At 49.1% G+C, this 21,414-nt stretch overlaps 1 protein-coding gene across 2 annotated transcripts in view; it reads right to left on the reverse strand.

The window, feature by feature from the left end:
* The window catches only part of Eva1c (eva-1 homolog C), a 74,119-nt gene that overhangs the window by 23,913 nt on the left and 28,792 nt on the right, over positions 1-21,414 (reverse strand). The window contains exons 2-4 of one of the 2 annotated variants that reach the window (XM_041673155.1): positions 18,139-18,335; positions 15,148-15,271; positions 5,772-5,924 (exon numbers count right to left, since the gene is read on the reverse strand). In XM_041673155.1, coding sequence (XP_041529089.1) covers positions 5,772-5,924; positions 15,148-15,271; positions 18,139-18,335 — 474 coding nt within the window. The remainder of the gene's footprint in view (positions 1-5,771; positions 5,925-15,147; positions 15,272-18,138; positions 18,336-21,414) is intronic. The other variant, XM_041673156.1, reaches the window with a different exon arrangement.

Here is a 21,414-nt window from a genome sequence, read left to right on the forward strand (position 1 = left end):
TGAGTATGGACTTGAGGCAGCCTGGGGACAATTGCAAGCCTAGGAACAGAAGGGTCCCACGATGGCCCAGGCCATGCATGGTTTCTTCTCCTAATGCTAGAGGCTTGGAAACACTGAATAGAGGAACTGTCTCCTCCAGCACACTGCAGCCACTGTCTCAGCACACTGCAGCCCCTGTCTCTGCACACTGCAGCCCCTGTCTCTGCACACTGCAGACTCTGTCTCAGCCAGCACACTGCAGCCCCTGTCTCTGCACACTGCAGCCCCTGTCTCTGCACACTGCAGCCCCTGTCTCTGCACACTGCAGCCCCTGTCTCTGCACACTGCAGCCACTGTCTCAGCACACTGCAGCCCCTGTCTCTGCACACTGCAGCCCCTGTCTCAGCACACTGCAGCCCCTGTCTCTGCACACTGCAGCCCCTGTCTCTGCACACTGCAGCCCCTGTCTCTGCACACTGCAGCCCCTGTCTCTGCACACTGCAGCCCCTGTCTCTGCACACTGCAGCCCAGTCTCAGCACTCTGCAGCCCCTGTCTCTGCACACTGCAGCCCCTGTCTCTGCACACTGCAGACTCTGTCTCAGCACACTGCAGCCCCTGTCTCTGCACACTGCAGCCCCTGTCCCAGCACACTGCAGATTCTGTCTCTGCACACTGCAGCCCCTGTCTCTGCACACTGCAGACTCTGTCTCTGCACACTGCAGCCCTGTCTCTGCACACTGCAGCCCCTGTCTCTGCACACTGCAGCCCCTGTCTCTGCACACTGCAGACTCTGTCTCTGCACACTGCAGCCCCTGTCTCTGCACACTGCAGCCCCTGTCTCTGCACACTGCAGCCCTGTCTCTGCACACTGCAGACTCTGTCTCTGCACACTGCAGCCCCTGTCTCTGCACACTGCAGCCCCTGTCTCTGCACACTGCAGCCCCTGTCTCTGCACACTGCAGCCCCTGTCTCTGCACACTGCAGCCCCTGTCTCTGCACACTGCAGCCCCTGTCTCTGCACACTGCAGCCCAGTCTCAGCACTCTGCAGCCCCTGTCTCTGCACACTGCAGCCCCTGTCTCTGCACACTGCAGACTCTGTCTCAGCACACTGCAGCCCCTGTCTCTGCACACTGCAGCCCCTGTCTCTGCACACTGCAGCCCCTGTCCCAGCACACTGCAGATTCTGTCTCTGCACACTGCAGCCCCTGTCTCTGCACACTGCAGACTCTGTCTCTGCACACTGCAGCCCTGTCTCTGCACACTGCAGACTCTGTCTCTGCACACTGCAGACTCTGTCTCTGCACACTGCAGCCCCTGTCTCTGCACACTGCAGCCCCTGTCTCTGCACACTGCAGCCCTGTCTCTGCACACTGCAGACTCTGTCTCTGCACACTGCAGCCCCTGTCTCTGCACACTGCAGCCCCTGTCTCTGCACACTGCAGCCCCTGTCTCTGCACACTGCAGCCCCTGTCTCTGCACACTGCAGCCCCTGTCTCTGCACACTGCAGCCCCTGTCTCTGCACACTGCAGCCCCTGTCTCTGCACACTGCAGACTCTGTCTCAGCCAGCACACTGCAGCCCCTGTCTCTGCACACTGCAGCCCCTGTCTCTGCACACTGCAGCCCTGCCTCTGCACACTGCAGACTCTGTCTCTGCACACTGCAGCCCCTGTCTCTGCACACTGCAGCCCCTGTCTCTGCACACTGCAGCCCAGTCTCAGCCCTCTGCAGCCCCTGTCTCTGCACACTGCAGCCCCTGTCTCTGCACACTGCAGACTCTGTCTCAGCACACTGCAGCCCCTGTCTCTGCACACTGCAGCCCCTGTCTCTGCACACTGCAGCCCCTGTCTCTGCACACTGCAGACTCTGTCTCTGCACACTGCAGCCCCTGTCTCTGCACACTGCAGCCCCTGTCTCTGCACACTGCAGCCCCCCGTCTCTGCATACCGCAGCCCCTGTCCCAGCACACTGCAGACTCTGTCTCAGCCAGCACACTGCAGCCCCTGGCTCAGCACACTGCAGACTCTCAGCCAGCACACCGCAGCCCCTGTCTCTGCACACTCAAAGTCAATTGACAGAGAGGGCTGAACCAGTCACTTCCAGGCCACTCTTGTGGAATGGAGCAGAGAGCAGAGCCATTAACAGTCACGACCAACCCTCACAGGTGCCAAATGTGAAGACAGAAACTGGCTCCCTATTCAGTAAAGAGCAGCTGAATGCTGGTGTCTTTGGTACCTGCCAGGGCAACCTTTTGGCAGGCACCTGCCATTCTCAAGAGAAGAGCCTATAGGCCAGTGAGATGGTTCAACAAGTAAAGGCATTTGCTGCCAAGCCTGGTAACCTTGACTAACCACTGTCACCCACATAGTAGAAAGGAGAGTACCACTTCTATGAATTATCTGATGGAATCACTTTGGTGCATGCAAGTCCCCCTATAAACAGATACAATAAGACAGGAGTAAATTCTCAGGACACTGCATATAGGCCTCTGATGCTACAAATTCCAGTTACTATAGTGAAATACTTGGGGTCATGTAACTTTAAAGAAAAGAGGTTTATTTGACTCACAGCCCTGGTTCAAGGTCGAGCAAAGGTCCATACTTACTTATGACCTTCTTAGCGGCAGAGTCAGGGGGAGGCGCTGGGCTTCATACAGCCTCACACACAAGTGTGTGCCTCTTTTCTTCCTCTTCTACAGTCACGAGCAGTGAATCACGTGGTCTCCACTCAGCTGACACTGTCTAATCCTAAACACTGCCCAAAGGCCCCACTTCTAAATATCATGGCTGAATTCAGTTTCTTCCTTCTTAAAACCTTCCAGTGGGGAAGTACATTTCAGCACACGGGCCCTCGGGGGCACACTGAAGTCATCTGTAAACCACTGCACCCTTCCCTGACTCCTAAGGGTCATGTCCACCTCACAATGCAAAATACTGTCTTTCTGTCTGCAAGAGGCCTACAGACTTAGTTCAGTCTAACCTGCATTTAAGAGCCCCATATCTCACTTGAGACTCAAGATGACTCTTTGCAAACCTGTAAAATCAGAACAACTCACCCATTTCTAAGACTGGAAAAGTGAGAAAGAATATTCATCTCAAAGCAAGTCTAAAACCCTGCAGGGCAGATACTAAACCCCAGCATGTCAAGTTCAGCCCCTCTAGCACACTGTGAGGGGCGTGTCCCAAGCCATGCAATGGCTTTTCTGGCCACAAGGCTACTCTCTTGCGGCCTTTCTCAGTGAAGGCTGCTTGGTGTCCTGTAGCTATACCTTTCTGAGAATGATGTAACCTTGGCTCTGAGGAAGGAGAGGGAGAGTAGACCAGAGAGTGAGATCTAGAAGGCCTTACACAAAGGAGGACAGGGTAGCGGAAGAGAAAGGTCTGTGGGCTATGGCTAGAGGGGGCCCACTAGAATTGACTACAGGCACCCCAGGAAGTCTGAGGTGAGCTGTGACTTTTTATAAGCTACCCCAACAGAGAAATTCTGTACCGTGCAAATGAACAAAGAGCCCTCAACTGTGGGGTGTAAAAGTCCATATGACTTGTAGGGTTAAGGTTCCTTCTGACTTCCTCTCTTGAGAGTGTATTCTTTCTTAATAAATGCTCTCACCTTGCTGGCTACTATAGACATCCAATTCCTTGTTTCAAACACAAGAACCTGAGGACTTCAGCATTCACCCACTGCCTGCAACACCAGCGGCTCTATACATCACCTCATTTGTGGGCTTTCCACAGCGCTCCAACCCAGGGTCAACTTCTGCCAGGATTCTCAAGGCTTCCCTTTGAAATCTCAGGGAAACCACCATGCTACCACAAGGACTGCCTTCTGTACGCCTGAAAATCCAGCATGGCCTGGATGCCAAGAGCTAGCATCCACAGAAACTTTACCCGGGCCTGTCTGGCTCCAGGCCTTTTTCCAGTTGTTCCGATCACAGAAACTGGCATCTGTCCACACTAATCTCTCCAGTAAGTGGTTTCACAGCCACGCCCTACATTCTTATTCTCTGCTCCCTCCTTTCAAATCGTTCCCTTTGGTCCTGAGTTTTACTATAAGTCTGACTAAAAACAGCCAATAATGGCCATGCAGCAGCAAGAATCTTTGTTGGTTTGAAATCTCATTTACCCAGTGTTGTGGTTTAAAAGAAAATGACCCTCAAAGGGAGTAGCACTCTTAGGAGGTATGGCCTTGTTGGGGTAGGTATGACCTTGTTAGAGGAAGTGTGTCACATTGGAAGTGGTCTTTGAGGTCTCCGATACCCAAGCTATGCTCAGTGTTATAATTCACTTCCTGTTGCCTGCAGATAAAGATGTAGAACTCTTAGCTCCTTTTCCAGCACCATGTCTGCCTGCACACCACCATGTCCTGCCATAATGGTAATGGACTAAACCCCTGAAACTGCAAGTCACCCCAAGTAAATGTTTTCCTTTATAAGAGTTGCTGCGGTCATGGTGTCTCTTCACAGCAATTGAAACTCTAAGACAGCTAATAAATGAGTCCATTATCTTTACATGTGGTGTCCCCCAAGGTGTTAGGGTATGGACACCACACAGTGGGGTTCTTTGCCACTTCATACAAGAATAGCCTCCTCCCTATTTTCTAAGAGGCTCCTCATTTCCATCTAGATTAATTCGCTAGTCTCTTCTTCACCCTCATCAGAATTGGCCAATACGTTTGTCTTATAGCCAAGCAAACTTTTCCCAACCCATTCCTCCAAACTCCTCTGATCACTGCCTGCCACCCAGTTTCAAAGCCACTTCCACATTCTCCAATAGAGATATAGCAATAACCTCATATACTCCCAGGGCAAATTTTCTGTATTAGTTTTCTGGATTTTGTTTTGCTATAATAAAATACCCAAGCTGAATAACATTATAAATAAAATAGGCTTATTTTGGCTCATAGCTCCGGTCCAAGGTCAAGAGCCCGTATCTGATGGTGACTTTTCTGGCAAAGTCTCATGCAGCACAGGGTACCACATAACAAGAGACAGCAATGTCTGTAGATGTCTTCTCTGGTCTCACCCCCTTCTTTCAAAGCATTCGATCATAGGGCCTCCCCACTGATAATCTTATCTGCCTCTAGTCACTTTTTTCATGCCTCCAAATGCCTCAGGAGCATTAAATTTCCATCACTTTAATGCCCCCCTCCCATCAGAAATTAAATTCTGGCACATGAACCTTGGAAGACACACAAGACAAACATCATAAGGCCTTCAAAGCATACACTCCTAGGAACACTACAGCACAATATATGCTTGTACTGATATTATACGTGCAATATTATAGAAGGTATTATAAACGATCTTTCGACGTTGTGATGTGGCGTTGACATCTAGAAACGTGTTGGGGCTTTTCCATAGCTATCTGATGGGCAGCAAGGTGGACACTCCTGGTAACAAAGGGAGCAGGCCCGAACCTGTTCAAATATAGGAACCGTCCCCACTAAGTATTTACAATTTGTGCTTGGGTGAACCCACAAGAGCAGAACTCGTGCATTTGAGAGCCTGCTCTATCTGTTCCTTTCTTGTTTTCTTATGGCCTCCTTTTGCACTGCTGGAAGGGCATCTATGATTGGACAGGGCCCTGAATACAGCAGGTACTCACCGTGTACCTCTGCGTAGAGTGACTGAGTCACCAGTAGAGTTGGGACTAGGAGCAAAGAGGCCACTATCTAGAGAACAAGCCGCTGTCCTTGACTTCCTCTCACGTGGTAGCAGCCACACCTCATTGCCCACCCACGATCACACTCCATTCAGACAACAGCATAATTATAGCCAAATAAAGTCACCCACCAAAGGGGGGCAGCAGCTCAGCTTCTGAGGAACAGATGTCCCGTTGCTGGGTCCTCCGGCCGTAGGTGGCAGAGTAGATATTGAGGAACTTGGACTCGTGGCAGTGCAACTTCAGCTCCTGGTCTTCACACACGGTCTTGTTTTTTAATTCATCTACAGAAGAGGCAGAAACAGATTAGCCTGGCTTGGAAGACATGGCCGGGGACCATCTAAGTGGTAGCTGCTCACCCTGTGGACCTGTAGCCATAGGAGGGCACAGCGGGATGGCCCTGCCTGCCTGGTGTTTCAGGTCCTGAGGGGTGGGGAGGGAGACTGCTGTGGGAAGCAGGTGAGGAGCAGCCAGAGGACAGAGCAAAGACCCCAGGAGTCACAAATGTGCAAACTGGAAAAGGCTTAAGGCATGGGCAGGGGCCACTCAGGTCCTGGGAAGTTTCTCTCACTCCATTTCAGAGCAAAGATTCATTAACAGGAGGAATCCCCCTCCTGGCTCGAGACTCACGGACCACAAGCCCTTGCCACAGCTCCCCAGCCACCTCTTTGTCCATCTGAATCTGGTGGACTTTGTTTACAAAGAATGCAGAGTGTGGCTGGGGTGCGTGGAGTCCAGATGGCGGTGTTTGCTTGTCTAGCATTCGTGAAGCCCTGCATTGAACCCCCAACACCACGCAAAGCAGATGAGGTGGCTCACACCTGTAATGGGGAGGTATCTCTCTCCTGCTCTCCTTTTCTTTCTGGAAACAGATAGCCCTGGCTACCCTGGAACTCCCTTTGTAGACCAGGTTAGGCTGGAACTCAGAGATCCACCTGCCTCTGCCTCCTGAGTGCTGGAATTAAAGGTGTGTGCCTCTTTAAGGAATCATTTCTGACTCTCCAGACACAAAAGACTGCAGCATCTTCTCCCATTTATTCTATCTCTTCCTTTATCCACAGTTCCTCTCTCCTGGGTTTGAGTTACCTTTAGTCAACCGCAGTTTAAAAGCATCGAACAGAAAATTCCAAGAGCCCGCATGCACATAACTTTCATGGGAGTAACTGATACCGCTATTCTACTTCATTATTGCCTGACTTAGAAACCAAGCTCGGCCATTAACACGTGTGTGTGTGAGGGGACAGCTGGGCTGGAGATGCAGCTCAGCAGTCAAGATCATGCACTGTTTTTGTCAAGGACTTGAGTTTGATTCCCAGCACCCACGTCAGGCAGCTCACAGGTTCTCCAGGGGGATCTGACACCTCTGGCTTCCGTGAACAACTAAAGTCATGTAGGAAGATAAGGCCCACCAGTCCAAAAGGAGCCAATCAGGAGTCTGCCTGGAACTGTCAAAGGGCCTGTCTGGGCCCAGCCAATAGGGAGCTACCAAGCAGTGCTTCCTGAGTGCCTAGCAACAGGCGCTGTCAGAGGTCCTGATTGTGCCTAGCCAATGAGAGACGAGCATGAGATGGCAACTGTCAACTGTCACGCAGCCTGGGTGCTGGGAGGGAGTGTAAGTTTCCCCTGTCGTTAAATAAAGGAGTCTGTTGTAAGTCTTCTACCTGACTCTCAGCGTCTGTGGTTGTTGACATTGCGCCTTTTCATACCCTCCCCCGAGGAAGACAATGGGACCCAGCAATATATTCACATGAACATACACCTCCAACACATATCATTTTTTAATAAATCTTTAAAAAAAGAAAAAGGAATTTTCTTTTTGATTTGGAATATCCACTAGGATCTTGGGATGTATACAACACAAAAAAAAGAACAACTCTATTTATTGTAGCTATATGATATATATCATACACATATATAGTATCGATAATGGGGATTGTTTGAGAGTATGTCCTGTGTGAACATCGTGGAGCACACATACACAAGTCTAGATAGCACAGTCCTTTCATGCCTATGATACTTCGTTGGGTGGTTTGTTTGCTGTAATACTATGGGTGGAATCCAGAACTTCTTGAATGCTAGGTACACCTACTACTGAACTACATTCCCAGCTCTACACTCCTATGATGTGAGATGCAGTCTCTGGAGCCTGGGCTGCAAGCCTGCACAGACCGCACAGCCTGCTGTGAGATGCAGTCTCTGGAGCATGGGCTGCAAGTCTGCACAGCCTGCACAGCCTGCTGCTCTCCTAGAAGACCAAGCCCTACTGTATCACAATGCCAAGCCTTTAACACTGAGACACACAGGACACATGTGGTAGAAATGCCAGGTGACAGTATTTTCAGTCCGGTCATAATCGTTAAGGACCTCTGTCACATATTTGGCTTGTCACCAACCATATGTGAGATATCAAGACAAGGCAAAAGTTTCCAGGCAGATTGTGAGTGTGATCCAGGAGAAAATAGAGGAGGCTTGGACAGAAGACAGGGATGTCCTCTGGCTGCACTGGGGTGAGAGATCATGGCTCAGCATATTCACTAAAGGTTTTGAACTGTTCACTTATAAAGGGTGGATTTCATGCTATACCAATTACACCTCAACACACTATAGAAATAATAATTGGTAGTGAGGGGCTTTCCCTCAGTCCGATCCTGAGCACATTAAATGTAGCTTCATGCAAATCAGCCTTTTGATGCACTATCTTCGCAAAGCTTCTGAAAAGCATAGGCAAAAAGAGTTAATGGCAGGCTGCTCCAGCTTGCCTGGGTGGCCTGGACTGGTCTGGGCTAGCCTAGGCTGGTTGTGTGGAGGAAACCAGCTTCCCCAAGAAAGCTTAGATATAGATATAGATATAGATATAGATAAAGATATAGATACAGATACAGATATAGATATATATCCTGAGCTCACATTTATCTTTCGCTCTGCCTGATTCCGTGTCCTGAGACACCTCAAGACTCAAGAGCCAGTTCTCTCAGATGTGACCTGAGACTCACTGATGAGTCTTTAAGTCAGTTAGTGAACTATTACCAGCAAATTTAAAAGCTTAAATTTAAAATTTAAGAGCATCTGGGAGTGGTGGCACACAGCAGTGGTCCCAGCCCTCCCACAGCCCAGGCAGTCTGAGGCCAATCTGAGCTACATAATAAGTCCCATCTCTAACCTGTCTCCAGAAAAAAAGAAAAAGACAAAAAAGAATGATTAGAAATCATCAAAAATTTTAAAGGGCATTCCATACAGATAAACACTGGCGTGATCTTCAAAGATCGTCCTTCAGTCATGGTCATGGGAGCATACGTCATGTCGAGCCAATAAGTACAGTGTTTTTCTTATTGTGGGCTGGAATCCTAGTGGTTTGGAGGCTCCCACCATAAGCCTTCCAGAAAAGCAGATGTAGCACACAGCAGAGCTGGGACAGCTGGATGACCTCTGACAGGACCAGCAAGGCTTAAGCTCCAACGTGAAAACATGAAAGGGAACAATCAGCAATGAACCCCACCTTCCCATGACCTGGAAGCTCCTGTGGCTTTTCACCAAAGCCCAAAGAAGCAGAAAGAGCCAACCTTTTTTGTCACAGGCTGAGACACTTCAGATCTCAAAATGCCTACCAGTTTTGGCGGTAAGCCCTGGGGTTGGCTTTTAATACAGTCAACAGCCACTTCCTCATGCAAGTTGTAAACAGTAAATAGAAAATTCCAGAAGTCAACAATTCCTAAATTTTAAACTATTCCCTATTCTGAGTAGTGTGTCGTACTCTTTGGCTGCTGTGTTCTGTCCATACAGGACACGGATCTTCCTTTGCCCAGCATATCCCCTCTGTATATGCTACCTGCCCGTTAGTCCCTTCGTTAATTTTCTTAGTTTATCAGATTCATTGTCGAAATATTTATATTCAAATAACCCTGATTTTACTTCCTGACAGTCCCAAAGGACAAGAATATTAATGATGGCAATTTTATTATTACCATGACTATAAGTTCTGTTATTGGTTGTTATAGATCTCTACCTGTGCCCAAACTAAACTTCTAAACTTTATCACGGGTGTGCAACTATATGAAAATCATAGTATATACAGGGTTTGATAATATCTGTAGCTTCAGACCTACACAGTCCCTCTTGGAGCATGTCCCCTCTGGATAAGTTCAGATGATTATACCTATATCTATATATCTATATCTATCTATCTGTCTGTCTGTCTGTCTGTCTGTCTGTCTATATCTGGGAACATTCCAGGCAGGTGTCCAACCTGATACCATATATAATTAGTTATGAATGCAGCCAACACAAAATCACAGTTTACTTAATGTGTATGAGTGTTTTGCTTGCTTGTATGTATATCACTTGTGTCCTTGGTGCCCACAGAGGCCAGAGGATTCCCTGGTACTGGAGTTACAGACTTTTAAGAGTCTCCATGTGGGTTCTGGGGATTGAACCCAGGTCCTCTGGAATAGCAACCAGTGCTCTTAATTGCTGAGCTGCTGTGGGACAATGGTCTATACCCTGTCACTTGTATTTTAAATAAATGCTGATTGACCAGTAGCCAGGCAGAAAGTATACACAGGGCAACCAGGCAGGAAGTAGAGGTGGGGCAACAAGAATTCTGGGAAGAGGAAAGACTCAGTCTGCAGTCGTCACCCAGACAGAGAGCAAGCAAGATGTGACTGCCTCACTTCGAAAAAGGTACCAAGCCACATGGCTAACACAGACAAATATTATGAGCTAATATAAGTTATAACAGTTTATAAGAAGTCTGAGCTAATAGGCCAATCAGTTTATAATTAATGTAGACCTCTGTGTATTTCTTTGGGAGTTAACGACTGCAGGAACCAGGCAGGACAGAAACCTCAGTCAACACAGAGCTATTTCTCCAACCCCAGTTATTACAACGTTTTAAGCACACCATGGAGTGAATATTAACCATGTCTCTGAGTAACTAAAGCTCATTCAACCAATGCCATCAAAACCCACTTAAGATGATGGGACACCCATGTGTAAGGCCTCCAGACCCCTGCCCCCACCACAGCAGGTGACCCATCTTGTAGGGGAGAGAATTGGCATATACCACATTGCTTCCTTGCTATGGGACAATGGTTTGTACCCTGTCAATTGTATTTTAATAAAACGCTGATAGGCTAGTAGCCAGGCAGGAAGTATAGGTGGGACAACCAGACAGGAAGTAGAGGCAGGTCAATGAGAACAAGAGAATTCTGGGAAGAAGGAAGTCCTAGTCTGCAGTCCTGACCCAACCACAGGAGAAGTAAGATGTGACTGCCTTCCTAAATAAGGTACTGAGCCACGTGGTTAGCATAGACAAGAATAATGGGCTAGTATAAGTTATAAGAGTTAATAAGAATGGGCCAAACAGTTTATAACTAATGTAGACCTCTGTGTGATTTCTTTGGGACTTAATGATTGCGGGCACCAGGCAGGACAGAACCCCCTCCCCAACACTTCCTGCTGTGTTGAGTCCTATATTGAGTCACTTGATTGCTTGCAAATGTGCTGTCACCTAAGAGCACATTTTGGGATCTAAAAGGGCAGGGAACTCCTAACCTAGCTGCTGCTTTCTAGGAGGAGCAGAATTTGGTACGACCTGGAAGAGTTTACCACATGTCTCAGCTCAGAGCTCCAGGCAGCTGCCCCAGGGTAAGTCATCACTGCCTCTGCAGAGAGAGCAGAGGAGCCTGGGAAGGCAGAGGCAGGACTGTGCTGAAAGGCAGCAGACACGACTTCCTGCAAATCTCTACCAGATAGAGAGCCATGCTAGGCACCCCACTTCTCCTACAGTACACACAGAGAGTCCTCGACCTGCAAAAAGCTATGGCCAAATAAATCCACGGTGAGTTAAAAAGCTGTCAAGTTGGAAATACAGATGTCATTTTTATATGAATTTTTTTTTACAAAAATTAGATTGAAATACACTTAACACACCCAAGCTACAAACACATCATAGTGTCTCCTTGTAGTCACATGACCAATTAGGGGCCAGTGAGATGGATCAATTGTATTTGCTCTCAAGCCTGATGACCTGAATTCCATCCCTGGCACCCATATTTTGGAGGGAGAAAGCAACTCCTGCAAATGGTCCTCTGACCTCCACCTACATGTCCTGGCATGTTCCCACCCCACTCAGTCCAGCGATGTTTTAAGAGCCAGCTGGGAGCTATGACTGGCAGTCCTGCTAAGTGTTGCAAGAAAGAATCGTATTGCATATGGTTAGCTCAGGGAAACACAAAAAGCCAAAATTCGCTGGATTCAATCTCCAGCACCATAAACAGATAGATATTCAAAGTCTAGTTTCCCCCCCAGTGCACAGCACTTTGTGCCAGGGACCAGTTTACTTTGACATTGCAGCAGTGGCCTGTCAAAGGTGGGAGGGGCAGCAATCTACCATGGCGGGAGCAGTTTGTTATTGGTCTTGCCCACAGCTGCAGCTGCAAGGCAATATTAAAATTCAGATGGGCATTTGCTTGCTTGGATTGTGTCCTACAACTCTGTACTGACTATGTACCCTGCCATCGCCAGCACCCAGGGCCCTGCCAATGTCAGCCCTGGGCACATCACTGCTTGTCAGTCAGGCACAGCACTGACCAGAATTACATTAGGCTGTTTATTGGAATGTTAGAGAGCCACGACTTGGCTCAGCTTTACAAACTTTTCAGCAACCCGTGTGGTGTGGAAGGGTCGTTATTTTCACTTCACAATTGAACAATGGCGCTTCTGAAAGTGTCCAAGATCACACAACAACCTACAGCAGAGTGTCACCTACCTACAACTGCTTAGATCCAAGGCTGTCCTGAAACCACATTCCATAGAGCGAAGAAGGGAAGGGGGTGTATGCAGTACATTCGGCAGAAAGATATTTTAGTGAGGTCTGTTGATCAACTAACTCTGCAAAATACAACCAGAGAGCCAACACGGTGTGTAGTGCCTGTCAGTTCCCCTTGGACCAATGCTCTCATCATGTGGGCTTTTCAGAGCACGACACTGGGAAGAGACACACAGGTCAACTGTACAATCGCACTGGGTGCAGCTATGCGCAGTGCGCACAGCAGAGCAGGGTGGTGTAGACAGAGGCCGCCCAGTTTCGTGACTGCTTAGACCCAAATAAGCACACAGGAACTATATTAATTACAAAACTGTTCAGCCAATGACTCAGGCATATTTCTAGCTAGTCTTACATCTTGAATTAATCCATTTCTATTAATCTGTGTATCACCATGAGGTTGTGGCCTATCAGTAAGGTAAGGTTCCAGCGGGTATCTTTCTCCTTTGACAGCTACACAACATCTCCCTGACTCCACCTACTTTCTCTGTATGTCTCTGTTCGGATTTCCCACCTGGCTTTGCTCTGCTAAGCCATTGGCTGAAACAGCTTTATTCATTAACCAATGGTAATAAAACATATTCACAGCATTCCGAGGGGAATCCCACATCAGGATAGGAACTGGAAAACAGGGTCTCTGCAGATGGGAGGGCTGCAGAAAAAAGAGGAAGGCATAGAGAAAAATCTCACTTCCGCCTTCCAAAATGCCATGACTCCGACTAATGGCCAGGTCACACTGCAACTCCATGGCTCATCTACTGTCCGGCCTTTCTCCTTGGGGCAGCCAGGGTGGGGCTTTGCCTACCCCACACCTCCCTGTGTAAACATTGCCCTGTTTGTCCCCTCCAAACTCATGCTGTACAGTCCCCATTGGGAAGCTTAAGAAGGTGGAAAGTTAACCTAACTATGGTGTTTAGAGATGGGACCTTCAGGGAATCAGGATTAGAAAAGGTTAACCAGGTTGGTGGGGTTCGGAGTGGCACGCCCATGTTCTGTCTCCAGCCCACAGTACCCAGGCTCTCACTGCCTCAGTCTCCAGTCGCTGACAATCTGAGGAACTGCTTTCATCAGGGAAGGTGGGCACTGGGGGTAGAGACAGAGAGGCAAACCTAGTGGCACTAAGGGCACAGTCACGGTTTTCAGCGTCAGCTGCAGGGGGCCATGAAGAACTCGGAGACCGCGAAGTGATGGTCCTGAGCTGTTGGCTGAGGTAGGGGCTATTGGGATATGGTTGGGGAGGGGGAGAGGCTCACAAAGAGATGTTTAGCCACTCTTCAATGTTTAAACTTGTTCGCGGCTATTTATGATCGTGTCTGTGAGTGTGTAAGACAGGTGTGTGTTTGGGTGTGCAAGGGAGTGTGCGACCGCATGTGTGTATGTGTACACACACACACACACACACGTGACTGGGTATGTATGCAGAATACGGCACAAGGCTGTGTCAAGGTGTGTGTTGATAAGGCATGGGAGGGTCTCTTTAGCGTGGAAAAGTGGGTGTGGATGTGAGTGTAATCGCATGCACCGTATCAGGGGCGATTCTATCGTAGCCCTGCTGTCTCTGGGAGATGGCTGGAGAAAAGCCTGAGATCTGTGGACTGCTTTCCAGCATGCGGTAGAACAGTGGGTTCCCCCATGACCCTGTAGCCCCACTCCCAGCACCAGACTACTAGGGTCTTAGAACCGACAGAGAACAAAATGCGAAAGTGAAATAGTTGAGTTGGGGTAGCAGTGAGAAAGCTGTAAAAACCATTATTCCTAGCATGTGGGCACATACTATTACCACAATTTCTTTTCACTGAGTTGTTCAAGCAAGCGTGCTGGAAAGACAAGTGTTGTGTGTGAGAATCCTAGCTGTTAATTTTTAGGCGTGTGTATATACATGGGTGTGGGTGTGGGGTGTGAAACTAGAAAGGGGGCTATGGGAGATTTTAAGGAAGTGAAAAATAATGAGTAATAGAAGTCACGTGACATGAAGGTGGCCAGGGGACCACTGGGAGTGGACGGTAGAGGGGACTAGGGATGGAGAGGGAAGGAGTGGGATAGGATCAACCAGACTGCACATGAAATCACCATTACTTTCTATGCTGACCCAAAACAAACTAAGAAAAGGATGTCTCCCGGCTGAGCCCCGCAGTTTGTTGCAGGCATATCCCAGGTGCCTGGAAATGAGACCTGCTCCTTTGAAGAGGGATTTCTTAGAGCTCGTAGTGGGTTGATGACAACCTCTGTGTGCATGAGGGGTGGCCGAATCAATGGTGAAAGCACAGGAACCAGGACGGAGGAGATTGCTACAGCACATGCTGGTCCACAAGAATGAGGACAGCCAGCTCATAGACATTGGAGGTGGTGGCTCTGTGGAGCCCATGTCTCTGAGCCCAAGGGAAGTCAAGCTTTATAACACAGCTCCCTTTGTAAAGCAGAATTTGTCCCTTACTGTGAAGGACGCCACTTGTATTTCCTCCCTTTATTTTCAGCACCAGTACAATCGAGTTTGATATCCAGAGAAAAATTTTTACATTTGTAGATTTGCACAGATGAGCACACACATGTATCTCTCTTTCTGATGTTCCTACTAGGGGTCTGAGGCTGGACGAACACCATGGGCAGAGGACTTTAGTCCAGAGTGTCCCTGCCACTAGAGGTCAATCCCAAACACACTGCCCCCCCCCCCAGAAGTTACTTACTAGGCTGGCATTTAAAGGAGACCAGGAGGTATTTACTGCTTCCTGGGCAAAGGTCTGGTCCAAAGACGCGGCTATTGACCAAGAGGTGGCAGGCCCGCTGGTTCTGGCATTCATCCAGCACCTTCTGGAAGGAGGGGTAGAAAAGCATAGGCTTGTAAACTGCACAGTGTCTGACGGACCCCAAACCTGGGCTGTCTGTGCTCCGAGAACATGAGGTTCCCTGGCTGGCCTGAGCTGTCTAGGATGGAAGCCTACGTGGTGGGTGTGTTGCTCCCTGTAGCTTTTAGAAGAAAGAAGCTGGGCCAGAGAGCCAGGCTCGTGGGAGAGCTGACTCAACCTGCCACCGTGGGCACACGGCTCAGCATAAGACGTTCCATCCCTCAGAGGTTCCAGGGTACGTGAGTGATATCAAGTCACCTTTGATTGTTCGGCTGAAGGGCACTTCCAGCTTTAAAGCTGAGAGAGCCATGATGGCCAGGAAATATGATCCTACCTCCTTACCTTTAGAAATGACTCCACACAGCCCTAGTGACTTCAAACACCCCAACTTTGCCAAATAAAATACTTAATGCTGATGCCCACCCTTGGCAAACTCAAGGGCATGGCCACATGACTTTGTTGCTGAGTGATTTCTTTAATGAAATTCTCTCTCTCTCTCTCTCTCTCTCTCTCTCTCTCTCTCTCTCTCTCCCTCTCTTTCTGATTTGGGATACCCCATACTGCATCATGGAGGGAATCATGACTTCTTACTGCTCCTTTAGGCTATGGCTTGCAGAGAAAGCTCTACATAGAATAAACTCAGGTGCTGGCCTTGGTTCTGATGAGAGAGACACCAAGCCCAGAAAAGGAAAAGTTCCCAAGCATCTCCTTGTACTTTAGGGCTGAATGCTGAGGAGATATTTGAACTTTTTTTAGAGTTACTGTGTCATCTACCCTGCCACCACAGGGGCCAAGGACATGTGGATCTGTCAATCAGAAAGCATTCCCAGGGGAACCCTTCACACCCCTAGGAAGCATGGCTCTTAGATGAGATACACACTGGCAAGGCTAACGGTCTTGGTAAACCACACAGCCTCTGGCAGTTACTGTAAGTCCTCTCCATTGTGACCTGAGGGCAGGCTCAAATCTTGTGACCAACTACCTTGACAGCTATTAACCTGTTCCTACCTCAAACCCCAATGCCTCTCAGGACATGAGCTGACTCAGCTGCCAATGTGGTGTTAAGTCCCAGGGGAAAGGCACTCCTGTTTGCTGGGTGAAGGGGGCATGCGTAGGGACGTCCTGGCCAGCTGACCCTCTGAGCAGCAGCAGAACTGCACACAGATGCTGACACAGCAGCCTACATGGAGCTTCCTCTTCCCTCGGGGCACCAGGCTGGAGCCAGCAGGCTGGAGCCAGCAGGCTGGAGTTGGCAGCCGGTTGTCCTCCCATCAGGTAGATACTCCGTCCTACTGGGTGCTGGCACCTTGGGAGGTAGCAGAGAGCCTGGGCACCTGGGTTGGGTGAGGAAGGGGTCAGGGCCAGCTGTAGTATGGCTCTTAGATGGGAGGTCCCAAAAGGAGAAACTGAGGCAGGGCAGGGCACCCAAAGACACTAAGCTTGACCTCCAAAGAAACTCTCGTCACTCATCACAGTGTGGAAGCCATGTCAAGGGGACCCAGCCAGAGACGGTCTGCTGTGCTGTTTACCAGCTACCGACTGCCCAGATGCTGCAGCTTTGGGACAGAGAGCAAAGCAGTATGAAGAAAAGAAAAACCTTTGCATCATCTAATATTTCGCTTCTCCTTAGACCTTCAGATAAATTTACCTTCCCCTACCTATTCTGTGCCGACCATAATGAAGCCGACCTTCACCTCGCCACTTGCTGTAAAGAACTTGAGAGGCATTAAACACCATCACCACACTAAAGCTCAGGCCAGTGATTTTATGATCTTGGCCGGGTAGCAGAGAGGGCAGATTACAAATTGCTTGGATAATGCTGACCAGAGTGGCACAGCCCTGTAATCCCAGCTGCTGCGTGCAGACAGCAGGATGGAAGGTTCATGGCTACCTGGGCAACAGAGCAAGTTCAAAGCTAGCCTGGGTAACTTAGCAACGCACTGTCTCAAAAATGAATAATGAAAAGGGGTGGAGACTATAGCTTGCCTAGCGGTATGGTGCTTGCCCAGCCCGCAGGGGGTCCTGGGTTCAGTCAATCCTCAGGAATGGAAAAGTTGCATGCATAACTGACAACCACAGTCTAAAACCACCAGGGAGTGATTTGATCTCTAAATGTACCAATTTCCCCAAGTATGCCCAAGGAGGAAGAGAAGAAGGAAGAGGGGGAGGAGAGGGAGAAGAAAAGAGGAGGGGAGAGGAAGAGAAAGAAGAGGAGGAGAAGTAGAAGAGGAAGAAGACAAAGAGGAGGAGGAGGAAGAGGAGGGGGAGGAAGTGGAAGAAGAAGTTGTATTATTCAGAAGAAAAAAAAATTCAAACAAGACCACTCAAAATAGCTCTATATGAGAATAACATGATGTCTACAGGTAGAGAAACAAGCCACGAGAAATGGAGGACAAGTGTTGCTATGTCTCTTGGGCCATTCTCTAAGAAGTTCATCGTGACCACCAAGGCCAGCATCAGAGGCACTTGGGTTCCCCCCTGGGCGCTTGTCAGTGATGTGGACTTGAAGGTTGGATCCAATATGGCTGCTTGGGCTTCATTACAGTAAAGACTGTGCCTGTGACTAACTCCACATGGAAATAATGCTAAGGGAACACGTCATCACATAGGGTTCCTTTGTACTGTATGGCAAAGACCTTAGAGAAGCAAGTAATAGCTCACCTATAAAAACTAATGATCTATAGTAATTGGGGTTTTCACCAATTTTTGCTTTGAAAGAACCATAGACTCACACATAGATGAACATAGAAATAGAGAGAGAGAGGGAAGGATAGAGAGAAAAGAGAGGGAAAACCTATTCCATGATTTTAACACATCCATGAAACGCAGTACCTGCAAAGTGGTGGAGGCCACACAGGTCAGGTTGTCTTCCCTCTGGGAGGTGGGCTCCTGGGAGCTACACATTTGGTAATCTTGCCCATAAAATGCCGATTGGACACTTATTGTTGAGTGCCGAGGGCACTGTAGGTTCAAATAGTCCCCATCACAGGCATAGGCGGTGTGGTTTTGCAGGAGTTTGGTTAAGTAACCTGGAAAATATTCAGCTGGGTTACCAGAGCCCCAGGAAGCCCCCCTCCCCATTCCTGCATAGATTTCAGGGCAAGGAGAAGCTAATGTCCCTGAGGCAGGGGCAGCGCTGGTGTGGAGGGCAGCTTCTGCAGCAGATCTGAGGCAGGTGACCAATAAGGTCACAGGGGTCTGTGGGGCCAGATGGGACTTTCCTGTGTGAACTGGGTACCTTGGTCTGTGATGGCTTGGTACGAGGCTGGGAGGGCTCTATCCCTTCAGGCAGCACACTAAGGGATTGGCCACGAGCCCACAGAATCTGGAAGAGCTTCTGTAAAGCAGGAAACTATGCTGTGTGGGTGTCCCTGGGCATGTGGACACCCGTTCTGAGGAAGAATTGACTTTTCTGATCTCCAGGCCTTCCTGGAGTAAGGGGTGCCATTCAACTTCAGGAAACCACTCCTGGGCCTGCCTTGCCCTGGAGAGGAAAGCTGGGGAAGGCTACCTCCATAGCGTAAGGCTTGCCAGGAAGAAGTTGGGGGAGGAGGTTAAGGGTAAGAAATACAGTGGACCTTTGCTGTGGACCGAATAGTGTATTTCCAGACTCCTGTTACTTCATTTGCAAACAGGACATCAGGCATAATTTGCTGGAACGAAGGATACTGAGCTCGGAAGAACCCTTGATGTCTTCTGATTAGTGTCCCCATCAGGAAAAAAAAGGCAGAAGGCAGTGACTGAAATGACAGGGACGCCAAGGATGGCAGACCACCAGCAGAAACTAGGGGTGCAGGGAGTGGGGCTTTAGAGGGTGTGAGGTTCTGCCAATGCCTCCATCCCAGACCTCTGGGACTGCAGAAGCAGGGGTTCTGATGTACGCGCCAGCCATTTTGGAAATTGTTCCAGCAATCACAGGACCAAAAATAGGCTCTGCATCCCTGTCTCCCTGGTGACGTCTCAAGCAGTCAGAGGAGCCAGACTGGACCTGGACTCTGGAAGCTCTGAGGACCTATAGCCTGTCAGGTCTGGAGCAAGGGCTGGTTCTCAGAAATGAGGAAGTGAGTTCTGGCCGGGATGTAGATTTCTCTTCCTCCTTCTCACACCTCATAAGGTCAACAGCCAGGCTGCCGGGAGCAGAGCCAGGGACTTTCTGCTGAGGTGTGTGTGGGATGTGCTGGGCAGACTCTCACAGGAAGGCATTGGGAGGGAGGGCAGCTCCAGAACACAGATTCATGCACAGGCGACCCATGTCTTGTGAGTCCCATTCAGGTTGCAGAATCTCTTAGAAGTATAATTCCTGACTGAAGGTACCTGGGCCTCCTGGAAGCTCACAGGCAAAGAGGCGAGGCAGACTGGTCTAGAGTCCTTTCGTTCATACATGAGTGTTCTGAGGAAGGCTGTAAATGCCCACCCTGCCCCTACCTTTCTCTCCTCTCCGCCAGTCTGCCTGTCTGCCTCCCCTCTCTCTCTCTCCTCTTTCTCCTTCTCTTCCTCCTCCTCCTTTGGAAGTCCACCTTGCTCAGAGAAGCAAAGTCTAATACGGACAGCAAAAGGAAATAGGGCGCCAGTGTGAATCTGCTTTGCGCTCATCTGTCTTCAAGCCTCAACTGCATAGGCTCCTGGCGTGGCATGCTGGGAGGCTGCTTCTGACAAAGTGACCGGTACTAGTGGTTCCGAATTTCTTTATGGCATCTCAACACCCTATGGGGCACACTCTGCCTGAAGGAAGGCAGGGTGGATACTTGGGAGGGCCAGCATCTACCCTGAAACATGCTAGGCAGGGACCCCACTGTTTAGTTCCCTTTGGACATCTCCTTAAAACTTCCTACCCATCAACCCCCCAATTCCCAGAACCCTGCCGAGTGAACAGCTGACTGCAACTTCAAAGTAATGCTCAGAGGATGACTTTGGCTGAAAGCTCGTTGTTTATTCGAAAGATGGTTTGCTGCTCTAGTAGATAAAGGACAGAACAGGGTTCTGGAGAAGGTGGGGTCATGAGACAGGAGAGCACTGGCTCCTGGATTCCTGGACAGAAGTCCTCTGTAATAGTTAATCTTGATGATATATGACATCACCCGCAGGCATGTCTGTGAGGTTTCCAGAAAGGTTTAACTGAGGGGGGATGACCCACCCTAAATGCAAATGGGGTCTGCAGACTGAATAAGGAGTGAAAAGGGGGTGCTGGAGAGTCGACTCAGTGATTAAGGGCACTGGCTATGCCATCATGTGGATCAGAGCACAGATTCCAGCACCCAAATAACAAGCCAGGCGTTCAGTGCATGCTTGTAACCCCAGCTTCAAGTGGGGCAGAGACAGGGTCACTGGGGCTTGCTGACTTCCAGCGCAGCTGAGAAAATGTAAGCTCTGTGTCCCCCACCTCAAAGAAATAAACAGAGAGTGATAGAGGGGGGACCTGATGCCCTTTTTCTGGGCTCCGGTACACACACAGGTTCATGTACCAACACACACATGCACATACGCTCACAGAAGAAGGAAGAAAGGAAGAAAGAAAGGAAGGAAGGAAGGAAGGAAGGAAGGAAGGAAGTTTAGTTTGGAAAAAAGGAGAAATCCAGATGAGCCCCTAATGCTCTCTTTGCCTCCTGACAGGATACAATGTGAACACCTCTGCCATCCTGGATAGAGTGTGAACATCTCTGTCACCTTGGATACAATGTGAAATCTCTGTCGCCTTGGATACAGTGTGAACATCTCTGTCACCCTGGATACAGTGTGAACATTTCTGTCACCCTGGATACAGTGTGAACATCTGTGTTACCCTCCTGTGGCCATGACAGATTCTACCTTCAAACCATGAGCTTCTTCCTTGAGTTGATCTTGCTCAGGTCATTGGCCACAGCAATGAGGAAAAGCTCAAGTACAAACTGCCTGCTGCACAGACTGTCACAGACATTTTTGTGCATCAGTTCTCTGTGAGTGCATGTGTGTGCCCATGCACAAGTGTGAGTGCATGCATTTGTGCTCACATGTACATGGGGGCCAGAAAGCAATCTCTAATGCCTCCTTTTGAGTGTTGTACACCTTTGTCATTGAGAAAAGGTCCCTCATTGTCCCAGAGCTTTCCAAGAGGGCTAGCCTAGTTAGATG

This window comes from Microtus oregoni, unplaced genomic scaffold, assembly GCF_018167655.1.
Source record: "Microtus oregoni isolate MIOR12 unplaced genomic scaffold, Mior012 000023F_ref0000262, whole genome shotgun sequence".
NCBI lineage: Eukaryota > Metazoa > Chordata > Mammalia > Rodentia > Cricetidae > Microtus > Microtus oregoni.